Below are 13,618 nucleotides of genomic sequence, written 5' to 3'. Positions count from 1 at the left end.
AAATATATATAGAATGGTTGTAGACAAAGGTTCGGGGAGTTTAACGTTCGTAAGAGTTTTCAGGAAAGGCAAGAGGTGCGCTAGTGTTCCACTAAGCTACCCCCAACCTTACTACCCCCACCCTTTCGTTCGAGCTCCCCTAGCTAGTGCAAATCTCGGCGGATGAATGTTTTCTTAAGGGATTCTTCCCGAAAGCGACGCGAAAATCTGAGAGGAGTCGACCAAGCTGAAAATTCGTGAGTGAAATCATTTACTGTAAAATTTATGCTACATTTCGTTGTTTGGATTCCCAAAGTTTATAGGATTTGATTTCGGAAATTAAAAAGAAAGACCAAACTTGTGTTCAAGGCGTTCCTGGGGGGTGATGGCACTCACGCCGACAGCGTCTCCCACAAAGATTTCACCATTTTTCTATTGACAAAAAAATCTTATACATCTCTACGTACATTCGATATTTTTTGGTTAACCTGTCGGCTAGTACGCTTTGAGCACGTGATTACGATAAACGCCGCATAACTAAAGTTTGTATTTGAACATTTTTTCCGAGGAATTCATTTATGTGCTTCCAACGACAGATTTGTTTTGTTGCACATTCGTTCTCGGCTAGTGCCATGGATTTTCTTTAAAGGCTTCTCGATGTTGATTTTCTCCTTTATAATTGCGCTAAGCTACAATAAAATTACCAATTTGAATATTGGATCGCAGGTATATCTTTTATATTTTTCAATTATATATTACGCATTTATACATAATTATTTATAGTGGTAGATAAATTTGTATAGTTGATACTAAAATTTCTTTGGTAATACAGCCATATTGTACATTGTTCTAAACAAATTTTGTTAAGTAAATATAATTTTTATATTTATTTTTTATCTTTATATATTTTATATTTATGTAAACATATTTTCATTACCTTATATGGAATCTATTTATTCTGAAGTATTTTATTATAATATTGTTTGATAAAAAAAAATATTTATAATTTGTTCATTGATTCATTCATATATATATATATATATATATATATATATATATATATAACACATATGTATATATATTTATGTATGTATTATATATATATATGTATACATTTTTTTTATCTATAATTTTTGAGTCCAATAAATTTTCATTAATGAGAAAGATTTTACTTGAAATATATAAAATATTATGAAGTTAATACATTGATTTGATAAGAAATTGAGATATTTGATTATAGAGAAATAGATAAAATTACAATAATAATTAAATATATATATATATATACGATATGATATATATTTATTATATTTATATTATATTTATGTATTATATTATTACATTATATTTATATATTTATATAAGTAAAAATTAAGATACCAAAACTTTAAAATATTATATGGATTTCATTACTTACAATATTATTTGGAATATTTATTTCACAATAATTTAAATCATAGTTTTTATGTATAATGATTATTTAATATCTAAAATACTTTAAACAATTTTGATATATTTTACAATATTTGATAGCTATAATATTCTTATGATAATATAAATTTTTTTAAAATATAAAAATGTAAAATATGTGAAATATAAAGAAAAATATATTGATATTGACAGGAAATTTATTCTAAAGCAGCAGAATAATGGAAAGCGGAAGCAACCTGCCTACGCCGGGTAATTATCCTGGTGGGGATCGTCAACAGTTTTGCGTATCATGGAATTCTCATCAATCAAATATGCACAGTGCATTTCCAAAACTTTTAAGTTCTGAACAATTTGTTGATGTCACTTTAGCCTGTGATGGAGGCTCAATAAAGTGTCACAAAGTGGTATTATCCGCTTGTAGTGATTATTTGGAACGTTTACTGTTAGAAATACCTTGCACTCATCCTATTATATTTTTGAGAGATATGAGAATGTGGGAACTTCAAGCATTAGTGGAATTTATGTATCGTGGTGAAGTATATGTGGAGCAACAACAACTTGGTAAATTAATGCAAGCTGCTGAAGTTTTGCAGGTAAATGAATAAAAATATTTTTTAAATAAAAATTTATTTATACAGTAAATACTTATATGGTGTTCTAGAAGAGATACTCATAGATTGTATTGGTTCTTACTTAATAACTATATCACAGGTTCGTGGTTTATTTACTCAAGGATCAAGTGATAATTCTTCGAGTGAAAGTGGTTCACAACAGTGCGATTCAAATGCTACTGTTGCACCTACGATTGCACAGCAGGATGGATCTGACTATAAATCTGAGGAAACTCCATCTGAGGATGGAACTTCGAATACTAATTTTCTAGAGAGTACATCAATTGCTGCATCTAGTACAGCAAATGCTCCATCACACAGTACTACACCAGTTCCACAGAATTCTAATTCATCAAATTTTATGAATATGGAGCACAGTGAGGCATTACAACATTTGGAAAAAGCACTTAGCGTTTGCGAAGCAACTTTAACTGAGACTCAGGGCATGGTTAGGATGGAACCAGACGAGCAATTTACCCAACAGCAAGATGTCAAGCCATACTCCATTAGTATGGTACCAAGCAGCAATTGTAATCCTAGTAGCCCGTTTCCCGCGATTGAAGGTAAGAAAAAAAAGGTAGAATAAAAAAAGGATAAATAATAATAATAAAAAATTTAATGCATTGCGCAAAAATAAGCATTGAGATTGAATAAATAAATCAAAGAACTTTGTTTTACCAAAATTATATATATTTTTTATAAAATTTCATATGTTTTATTATTTATAATATTATAAATTTCACTAAATAATTAAATAACACTAAATATTAAAAATATTTAACATTGAATATTGATTATTGACTATTGAGTAATCATTGGCTGAAAGTTTATTAGATTGCAATTAAATAATCCGACAGGATGAACAAGATATTTTTTTTATTATATTTGCTCTTATATAATTTTCAGGTTATCAAAGACGACAAAGACGTTCGGAAGAGGAATTGAAGCAAGCTTCGGATATGGTAGCACGTGGTATGACGTTTCAAGTTGCTTCAGAAAAGTACAAAATTCCGATAAGTACGATTCGATTCTATATGGTTAGGAAAGGTATATTACAAAGGCGAAAACGCGGTCGTGGTTCGAGTAATCTTGGTATGAATAGTCAACCGGGAAGTCCTGCAAGTCCGCCATATCATATGATGAACTATCGTTTGCCAGAAAGCCTAAACTCCAGCCTACCGTAGTGCAGTACGAAAAGTAGCGAGTTTTTAGATTTGAGTTGAATCGAACAAATTTTTTATTGCCACGTCGGAGCTGTTCCAGGCTGTCATTCTTCCCATCTTTATTGACTCACACTGAGTTATTCGTTTCTCGTTTAAACATTTACGACACGCGATTACGCATGCTTAGTGCAAGTGCGTTTTCGTCAAACTGCTCGTTATTCTATACACATTTATTGCATTTACAGAAGATAGTAATTTAATAGAAAATAATTGACAAGATGTACGTATCGTACATGATAGGCACGACTTTAGTCTTGAACAGCTCGGCTCCGTGTACATAAGCATCATACGAGTTTTCGAACGCAGCATCGAAATGAAAAAGATATGTTTCAAAACTAATAGAAGATAAAAAAAATGATTCGTTTACATGAGAATCATTGTAGATGTAATCATTGATTAGAAATAGTGTATAATTGGTTATAATGATAGTTTTTTCATCTTATTTTCTATAAATTTTATGATGTAAAAATAAGAAAAAATACATCTCGATACAGCGTTCGAAGATCGCCTGTACGGTTCAGTTTTGGGCCGTGTTCCGTTCTTCTACTTAGTGACACATACACCTTACGTACGTGGATAACGTAAGAGGTATTTTTTTGAGTCCTATACACTGATTGCTATAACAGATTTACAAAATACGGTTCATGGAAAAGTTTGAACGTGTCACTCGAATCATATTTTTACGATCAATGGAAAATCTTTTGATAATACGTATCTATAGGGTAGGTTCTTTTTTATTACGTCCTATTTATACATATACACATAGATATATATGTAGATGTGTATATATGCGCGCGCGCATGTAATATTTTGCCTGTTTGTGTCTATTTAGTGAATGTCCATGTTTGTGTCTGTGCCTGTATGGGTTTATGCGCGCGTGTATGTACATATGTAAATGCATAAATATATATATGTGTATATATTTGAATAAAATGTACATGTACTCTATTAAGTTGCTTTTTTTGAATAGTAAATGCGATTTATCTAGATATCGAGATATTAAGCATTAAATTTCGGTTTTTAAAACCAACAAGATATAGTAAGTCGTTTACGAATATTATGTTACTTTTATTTAACACAAAAATCAAGACAGAAACGGTGGAATCGAAGCTCGCGATTTTAAAAAAAACGTACGATATATTATACGTATCATATGATCGTATGCTTCGTCCATGAACGAATTAGTCACTATGTTCAAGACTGGTAACACGTGGCTGATCCGCAACCACGTCGAATCTTATACCGCAAATCTGGATCTACTACACAAATATTTTTGTAGACACTTTGCGCGTGGAAGGTGTCTTCTTTCTGCCTTTGTATATGCGTGTGTTTATATATTTATATATGCATATATATACACATACATGTACACACATAATACGTATATACATACGCATATAAATTACGAGAATGGAAATTGTATCGATACTTATACATGAACATATATGTATAAGCGCAATATATGAACATGTATACTTCGATAGTTACAGATTCAGTGGCTCGATGAACCCGTACTCGATGAAAAAGTTTACAATTTAACTTTCATCACAAGAAAAAAGGACGTTACGGAAAACGAATGATCATGACGTACGTAGCGTAATGCTTTTTACATGCTAGTGTACAAATGATATTTATAATCTATCGTCAAAATCAGCAGTTTTCATACAAATGATCGAATGTGTTGTACGGTCCTTTTATGAATACTGGATCTGCCTTTTCGAAAGATTAAAATGATTAGTACATACATTTAAAATTGTGTATACACATAATCGGCGCGCATGCACGTATATCTTACATATAATACACGTATGTGCATGCGCGCGCGCGCGTGCACTCTTACATACACATTCACTCACACATATACACAAAATATAATCGTACAGTGTATTGCCTTTGTTAAATAGCATTCGGATAAAGCCATATTTTTCCATGCAATGCAATAATCCAGCAAAGTAAATTACCGTAAAACGTGAAAACAGCCTAAATAGAAGAGTGCCAGATATGGGAGAAAAGAAAGAAAAGTAAAAAAAAAAAAAAAAAAAAAAAAAAAAAGTTAAAGTTAATGATATTGACGATGATCATGATAATGATGATAATGATAATGACAATGATAATGAAGATAGAAAAGAAGGTGTGAAATGATAATGAAAAAAATTTCGAAAAAAAAGAAGAAAGGAAAAGAAAAAGAGGTGAAATAGAAAAGTATTCAAAGTGAAACGCTGTACAGACAATTTCCTACCATTCAGAACGTATCTGCCTTTTATTCTGGCCTCGTGATAAATCCTGACTTTATTTATACTTGACAATATGCGGAATACCGTGTAAAAAAAAAAAAAAAAAAAAAAAACAACTAAAAATTAGGTTAGGAAACTTTGTGAACATTTGGTTACTCGCGGTACGTAGGAAACCCTAACATGTAATCACATTCGCGTGAATTCGAGGTGGAAACGGATTGAAAAATCTACTTTTTATATTAAAGGACCCCTACCTCTGCCTCTCTTTCCCTCTCTACTCCAATATTATTATGTTCTTCACGATCATTTTGATTTTTTTATTATAGATATATAGATTATTATAGTTCAAATTTTAAACTGCAGGAAGAGAAAGAGAGAAAGAGAGAGAGAAAGAGAGAGAGAGAGAAAGAGAGAGAAAGAGAGAGAAAATAATGGGGATGGGAGGAAGGGAGAGAAACGTATATTTAATTCATATATTATACTCGTTTTATTCTTTTTCACTCAAATAGATCTAATTTTTGTTTTCTCTTCTTTCCCTATTTATCTCTTATGTTTTATATATATATTTAAATTTATATATATATATATATATATATATATATATATATATATATATAATTATATATAATTATATATATATAAATATATAAATATATATATATATATATATTTTTTTTTTTTTTTTTTTTTTTTCAATGAGATTTGATTTAATCTGATCTTTATCGAAAAAGAAAAGTAAAAAAAAAAAAGATATAAACTTCACCGTATACAGAGTGTTGTACGATTAAAATCGGATGTTGAAATAAAAAATAAATAACGGGGTAGTTTTTTATCGAAGTGCATAGTATCGTTGCTCGAGATTTCGTATCGCGCGAATCATCGTTCAAAGAGTTCCAGTTGACAAAGGTTTTATACAGATCTATTAAAAACCAGTATTTCAAACCAATGAAGAATAATTAGTTTTCTAATAATAACGATACAATTTACGTAAATTTAGTACAGTGCTTAAGTCAGTAATGCTCAGCGTATCTAACAAATATTTTTAGTGGAAAGCCATGTCATACTCACATGTATTATAATGCCCTTAAACTATATAAACTAAACAACAATCAAAGAAGCGTGAACGATACTTGACTATTATTATTATTATTATTATTATTATTATAGTTATTATAATTATGATTATGATTATTATTATGATTACGATTATTATTATTATTATTATTATCATCGTAGCTATTTCCCTAGCAATATGTAGATCGTAGCCATTTCGAGGCAATTTACGTAATTAGATTATCGCTTCGAAATACACTTTTATATGGCGGTATTATTATTTGTAGATAGAATTTGCGATTATACTTATTACAATGATCAATCGATTGCTACATTAAGGTTTGTTTTTACAGTTACCGAGATCAATGTCCTACGAATAGTGGGAATACGATCGATCGGTCTTCTCGTTGATTCTATTATATAGCTATCATATTATGTCTTTTTTTTTAAATACTTTTTTGTTTAATTCGTACGTGTGAATTTTACGTATATTTATATGTATACATATATATATATATATTTTTTATTATATATTCTTCCGTTAAAAGTGATAAAAAGTATTTGAATTTTCAACATGTGGATGATTGAAATGATAAAGAGTGAGTGAGATGATGAAGTAAAAAAAAAAGGAGATATTACAATTGTCGCAATTTTTCGAACTCAATTTGAACGATGAATACTTTGATTGAGCAAAAACAAAAATTAGTCCAATGCGTAAAATCTCTCGGTCGATCTTCCCGTCCCGAAGTAATAAACAGACCGATCGATCGATTCCTTGCTCGAATTACAATCGTGAAGAACGTTCTATAGATATTTTTCGAAGGGAAAAAAAAAACAAAAAAAAAGAAAAAAAAACACAAACCTCTAAAAAGTCCAATTTTCTAAACGTAGGTTCCTTAAGAGTAACAAATTTAGCGTAACCGTTAAGAAAGCGTTGGCGTGTATACGTTGGTCGAGGTGCCGTCGTATCGAGCTACGAGATAGACTCTCTCTCTTTCTCTCTCTCTCTCTCTCTCTCTCTCTCTCTCTCTCTCTCTTTCTCTCTGAATGTTTGTTATCTAGAAAACACGAGTGAAATACGATCGAGCGACGGCATTGCACGACAATGTGACCCATGTGTCCGAATGCACGCAACGTTTAAGGACGCGAGTACACGGATAAATTAGCGGCAAATATATTTACATTGTTCGAAACGGCGAAAAAAAAGTGCTTTGCACCCGTCGCTCGGATATTAATGCTCGGAAAGAAAGAAAAAAAAAAAAAATCGAATTAATAAGAGAAAAACGAGGGAAAAGAAGGCGGGGAAAAAGAGGGAGAAGAATTGAAAAAAAGAGAAAGGAGAAGGAGAAAGCGTCGAATTGTATTTCTTTTTCTTCCTTGTTTCTATGTTTCTGTCGTGGCCCTTGAAGAAAGAAAAGAACAGAATGAAAGACAGAGGCAGAGATTGGTAAAAGGGCGATGGCATTGTTCGCACTGATTACCGTACTGATTTCGAGAGGAAACTTTCGAACTTAATCGTTTATCTAGCAAAAGATTAATTATCGATATCAATATTATTGTGCGCGTGAATAATTTGTTTGTCTAATAATAAGAAAGAAGGAAAAAGATAGATAAGATAAGAAGGAAAAAAGAAATATAAAATAAAGATAAAATATAATTGGAATATATACAACGATAAATCGAATTCGAAGTTTCCTCGAATCGCAACACATAAGCACTTCTGTACAGAATTTTTCGTAGGTTGCGAAGATTTCCATTGAAAACTCTGCACTTGTCGGCTTCGTGAAATTAAAGTATTGTTGTTTGATTTACGCATAAGCTGTACGTTAAGGAAAAAAAAAAAAAAAATTGCTTATAATTTAGGGTCGTGTAACGTGTGTTAGCGAAGCATGCTTCTAAGTAGAAAGATAGGACAACGCTATAACAATAATTATTATAATTAAAATAAATTAAGAATATAAGGCATTTAATAAGTGCAAAGTATTTCTTAATAAAAGTACTTCCAAAAATGATATTGCGTTCAATTATTTTGTAAAATATTTTTTAAAGCGTGAATTATTTTCGTCGTCGATTTGATTTGTTTCACGTAAATATATATATATATATATATATATATATATATATATATATGTATATATATTTTTCAATAATTGCAAACGAATCGAAAGTAGGATCGTTAGATATCGAACAGCGGAGCAGCCGAGGTGTAGAGAGGAATACGTAAAATTCGAATCAATAGAAATCGATTTCTAATGATAAGTACATATGTAGATATAGTTTTTGCGATGGTTAATCCTTTAATATCCGGATTTTTTAAATCGTTAGTCTTAAAATTATGATATATATGTTATACTTATTTTGAAATCGAAAATATTGATATTGAACCGGCCTAAAAGATATTCTCTCTGTTTTAATGCATGTAGATACAACATTGAACGTTAAGAGGTAAAAAAATACAAAAATTTTGTTGAAAGAATAATATTTATTATAAAACTCCATTTTTTAAACAGTAATTATAAAAACAGTTTTTGTCAACTATTTGTAAAACATATATATTTGAACATTGTTCATGCAAATAATCACGTATAATTTTATTTCTACATAATTTGCATGTTTCTTTTTTTTAAACGGATAAAATAGAAATATATTTTATCGTAGAGAACAAAGTTTATTTTTTTCTTTAATTATTCTTCGAAGTTGATGGATAATTATGATCTCTTCTTTTCTACTTAATTGAATGAAATTGACATTTATATATATTATTTGCTCTGTATTTTCATCTTTAACGTTCAGTGTTATATCGATGTAACGTATATTTTCAACTATAAAATACTTACATTATAAGGTTTGAAACGATTTTATAATATTTTTGTACACTTAATTTATCTTTTAACCAAATGTTAAGATGAAAATTTTAATGAAAAAAAAAAATATGTACCTTTATTATTTTTCTAATGATTTATTTGAACGAGATAAAGAAACACAAAATGAAAAGATAAATTATTTAGAATAGTAGTTATCTCATCAATTTCAATGTTCTTGAAATATGTTGTCAAGGTCATCATTCTAAATAACTTTTTCTTATATATATATATATATATATAAATGTATATATCGCCATTTTATCAAAAAAATATTTTCTGTCATATATTATATTAATAAATATTTGAGTGAAATTTGGTAGGTTTGAGTTTTTTTAAATTTAAGGTAGAGTTAGATATGCAACTTAAACAATTAATATTTGGATTGATTTGATTTTGACTTATAACTTTAAAAAATAATATTATTTACTTCTTATAACATCTTGTCAAAGATGTAAAATAAATTAAACTATCTTTTAAACATTAAAACCCAACATAATCCACGCTTAATTCAAACCTATGTTAAATCCTTCAAAATATGTCATGTGTTTTATTATCATAAATAATAAGTATTAGAAAAAAAAGAAAAAAAAAAATAAAAACGAAAAAATTTTTTGTAATTTTCTATGATTAACATGATAACATACATTAATTTTTTTATATTATACAATATTCTGAAGAACTAAAATGATCTTAAATTTTTTAAATGAAATGCTACATATTTTTTATGCCATATGAAAGTATACCAAAAGATAAATTCATTTATATAATGAATTATATTTTTTACTTTAAAGGTGTAAGATGAAAGAAACATTTCAGATTATCATGTTTATAAAAATTTTTTATCATATATAATATTATGTATATATATTATATATTAAATATAGATACATAGAGTTACAGAAGACATGTTTAATATGTTTTTTTTAAATACATATTATAACTTTATGAATTGCATTTGGATCTTTGCTAATATTATTGTTTAATACAATACTTTCAAAATATCGTACAAAAATATAGTATTAAATATAGATTGTTAAAAATATTTCAACATTGTTGAGATAATTGGTATAGTATGAATAATTTAAACAATAAATAATAAGATAATTACAATTTATATAAAATCATATATCATATTGTTATTTGAAATTGAATATATTTAACTATAGTATTAAAAATTTAAATTAGAGATTGAGCCTGTTGAGATCGTAGTTTTATTTATTTTGAACAAAACATAGGCTTGAATTATCATGAGATTATGTTTAATTTTGTTTTTAATTCGAAATCAAACATACCAAATTTCATGAATCAAATCTATTAAATTTCTAGCTGAATGTCGACTTAAAAAGAATAACATATACGTAATTTAAATCTGTTTCTAAATTTAATCCAAAATAATTTATAATCTTAATCAAAATAAGCTATAATTTAAGTCAGATCTAAATTTAATCCAAATTTATTCTAAAAATATAATATATAATATTAAAAATATTTTTACAAAATTATCTAATTTAATCCATAATAATTTATCTTATAAGTAATAATTATCTTAAAAATAATCTTAAAAGTTATATAATTTAGATCCAAATCTTCCAAACTTATTCTAAATCTTAAAAATATAATAAATAATGTTTAGAATAAGAAAATATTTTTTATATTTTTAAATTAAATAAAAAGAGATCAAATATAAAGAGATTATATATCACAAAATTATTTATATATTTTCATTTTTACAAAATTTTTTGACAGGTAAAAGGATTTATCTATCTCGAATTCAGTTACTCTATCCCATTTTGTCATGATTTATACAAAATGTCATGTTTTTTTACTTTCATAGTCAAATTAATAAAAATTGATAGAAGAAAAAAAGATATTTTGAAATTTCTCGCATAACTGTCGAAATCAACCATTTCGAATTTTAAGCTAAGAATTATGATCACTTTATAAGCAAAGTTACTCAGGGCATTGACCTTGGCAATATATATATATATATATATATATATATCTGAAGGTTATTGAAACCGGTAAGATAATTTGTATTTTAAATAATTAGTGAATAAAACATAAGGTAAGATATTAATTTTCGAAAGAATTTCTCAATAATATGCCTATTTCATTATAAATGAAATTACAAATCCTTATTGAAAAGTATTAAATTATTTTATATTTTAATATATATTTATATCTTATTTTAATTAATTGTTTTTTTATTTTTCAAAGATCATAACAATATACTTCTAATAAAAAATTAAAAATTGTCAATAAAAAATTTAAAAAAAGACATTTTTTGCAATGATAATACAAATAAATATTATATGACAATGATAACCATACAATATTAAAACTACTCGATAAAAAATAAATGAATAGGAAATTCATGTTCAATCTTTAGACATTATATCTTTGACTATTATTATTAATTTTATTTAATTTCATTAGTGCAATACGATCTAAAAGAAAAGCTGTTGAAAAATCACGAAGTAAAAGTTAATCAAAGATGAAATTGAATTGAATTGATATTATTTAAATTAAATCTTTAGTCAATATTACAATGATGCAACACTTGTTTTTGAAAAATTTGTAAAAGTCGATTGTACTTAATTTCTTTTATTCATATTTTTAAAACGTAAATTTTTTTAATAGAAGCTATTAATAAAATCTATTTTAATTTTCTGTAAGCTAAATGTTTATTTTAAGTATTTTTCAAATCAACTTTTGCTTAATTAAAATTTTTATTTCATTTAATTCTTTAATTTTCAAAAATAATTTCGAACAATAATTTCTATAAATAAAAACTTATCAAAAAAATGTAAAAGTTTAATATAACTTTAATTTCAATATATATATATATATGTTTCACAATTTTTAAATAACGATTTAACCATTTATAAACCTAAACAAACTTTAAGGAAAAAAAATTTAAAATAAAATTATTTGAATACTATGTATTTGAATATTAAATATTGTAAGATATGATAAAGAATTCTTAATTGAATGCTGTAATATTAGCTAATGAATTTTTCAAATTAATATTGAATTGTTAATGGGTTAATGCTGAAGATTAAAGGGTTTTACCATTGACTATATTGTTGGCAGAGAAAGAAAATGCGAAACAGTTGCGTTTTCGTTGTTTCTCGAATCTTAGCCTTTTCTTAGAAACAGAAATTCGTCTGCAAATTTCCCCCTTTTTCTTTCATCTAAATAAATACCGCGTGCGCATGCGCGTAGATATAAGTACATGTATATAAAATGTAGATGTCGCGATTTGTTTAAAAGTTTTTAGTTTCGATTTTGAAATTGATTCAATATATACATAAAAAAATATGATTCAACTAATTGTTGAAGTAGAAAAAAATTATTAGGATAATTATATTCATATTAATATTGCGCGAATATTACATGCAAGAGATGATTAGTTTGAATATATTTGTATAACATTATCGAAGAATTGATTCTAAAGATCAAAATAAACGCAAACGTTCGTATACAAAAATGTCGATTATGCTTTATTTATTAGGTTATGAAGCAATTGAAATTTGTATTAGATGAAACGAGACGGAAATAGATTGAGATAGTTTTATACCATTAATTCACTTTGTCTTCGTCTCGTTCTAATGCAAATTTTAATTATTTATAATTTAAAAGTTTTAATCAACATTGTTTTAATTTTTAAAATCAATCTCAAAATTTATAAATAAATTTATAATAATATATAAACTCAATAAATATATTTATTAAATTTATTATAAACAAATATATTAATATCCTATAAATATATGAATTTAACGATTCAGATATTTAGTATTAATTTTATATAATGATTCATATTAATTTAGACGCTATTATGTGAGAGATTATTGCTTTATATATTTGTTTATAATAATGTTATATTAAAAATTAAATTATTTTTTTTCAATATATTATTAAAACACTTGTAATTATAAAAATAAATTTATTTATTTAATGTATTTTAATTCAATAAATGATAAATTAAATAATGGAAAAATTGAAAATTTCAAAAATTTAAAAAAAAAATTTGGATAGTAATCAAATTAAATAAATTTTATATTTATGTTTACAATGTTTATAAATTATGTTTATTCATTAGTGATTAGAATCCTATTTGAATATAATGATTTATTAATAAGTGATTACAATAAATAAATTGCAATAAATATTTTTACGATTTTAAATTTCTCTGTTATTTAATTTATATGCATTAAATA

The 13,618-nt window shown here is 26.5% G+C and overlaps 1 protein-coding gene across 4 annotated transcripts; it reads left to right on the top strand.

Annotated features, from left to right (window-relative positions):
• The first annotated feature begins 119 nt into the window (after positions 1 to 119).
• Positions 120 to 5,600, top strand: LOC100865816 (uncharacterized). Of its 4 annotated transcripts, XM_086907790.1 has the most exons (5): positions 123 to 236; positions 349 to 705; positions 1,603 to 2,003; positions 2,122 to 2,584; positions 2,928 to 5,600. In XM_086907790.1, the coding sequence occupies exons 3-5, from the start codon at positions 1,629 to 1,631 to the stop codon at positions 3,203 to 3,205; spliced, it is 1,116 nt and encodes a 371-aa protein (XP_086763916.1). In that variant the 5' UTR covers positions 123 to 236; positions 349 to 705; positions 1,603 to 1,628; the 3' UTR covers positions 3,206 to 5,600. The 4 variants fall into 4 exon arrangements, with proteins under 4 accessions (XP_086763914.1, XP_086763916.1, XP_012350829.2 ...); XM_086907788.1 differs by lacking the exon at positions 349 to 705 and having other exon boundaries at positions 120 to 236; XM_012495375.3 differs by lacking the exon at positions 349 to 705 and having other exon boundaries at positions 143 to 236; positions 1,619 to 2,003.
• Positions 5,601 to 13,618: the final 8,018 nt, after the last annotated feature.

The sequence above is a fragment of the Apis florea genome, unplaced genomic scaffold (assembly GCF_048593485.1).
Source record: "Apis florea isolate Af1SG1 unplaced genomic scaffold, ASM4859348v1 contig_2899_pilon, whole genome shotgun sequence".
Lineage (NCBI taxonomy): Eukaryota > Metazoa > Arthropoda > Insecta > Hymenoptera > Apidae > Apis > Apis florea.
The sequence above is the reverse complement of the archived record's forward strand: the minus strand, read 5'-3'. Positions and strand labels throughout refer to the sequence as shown.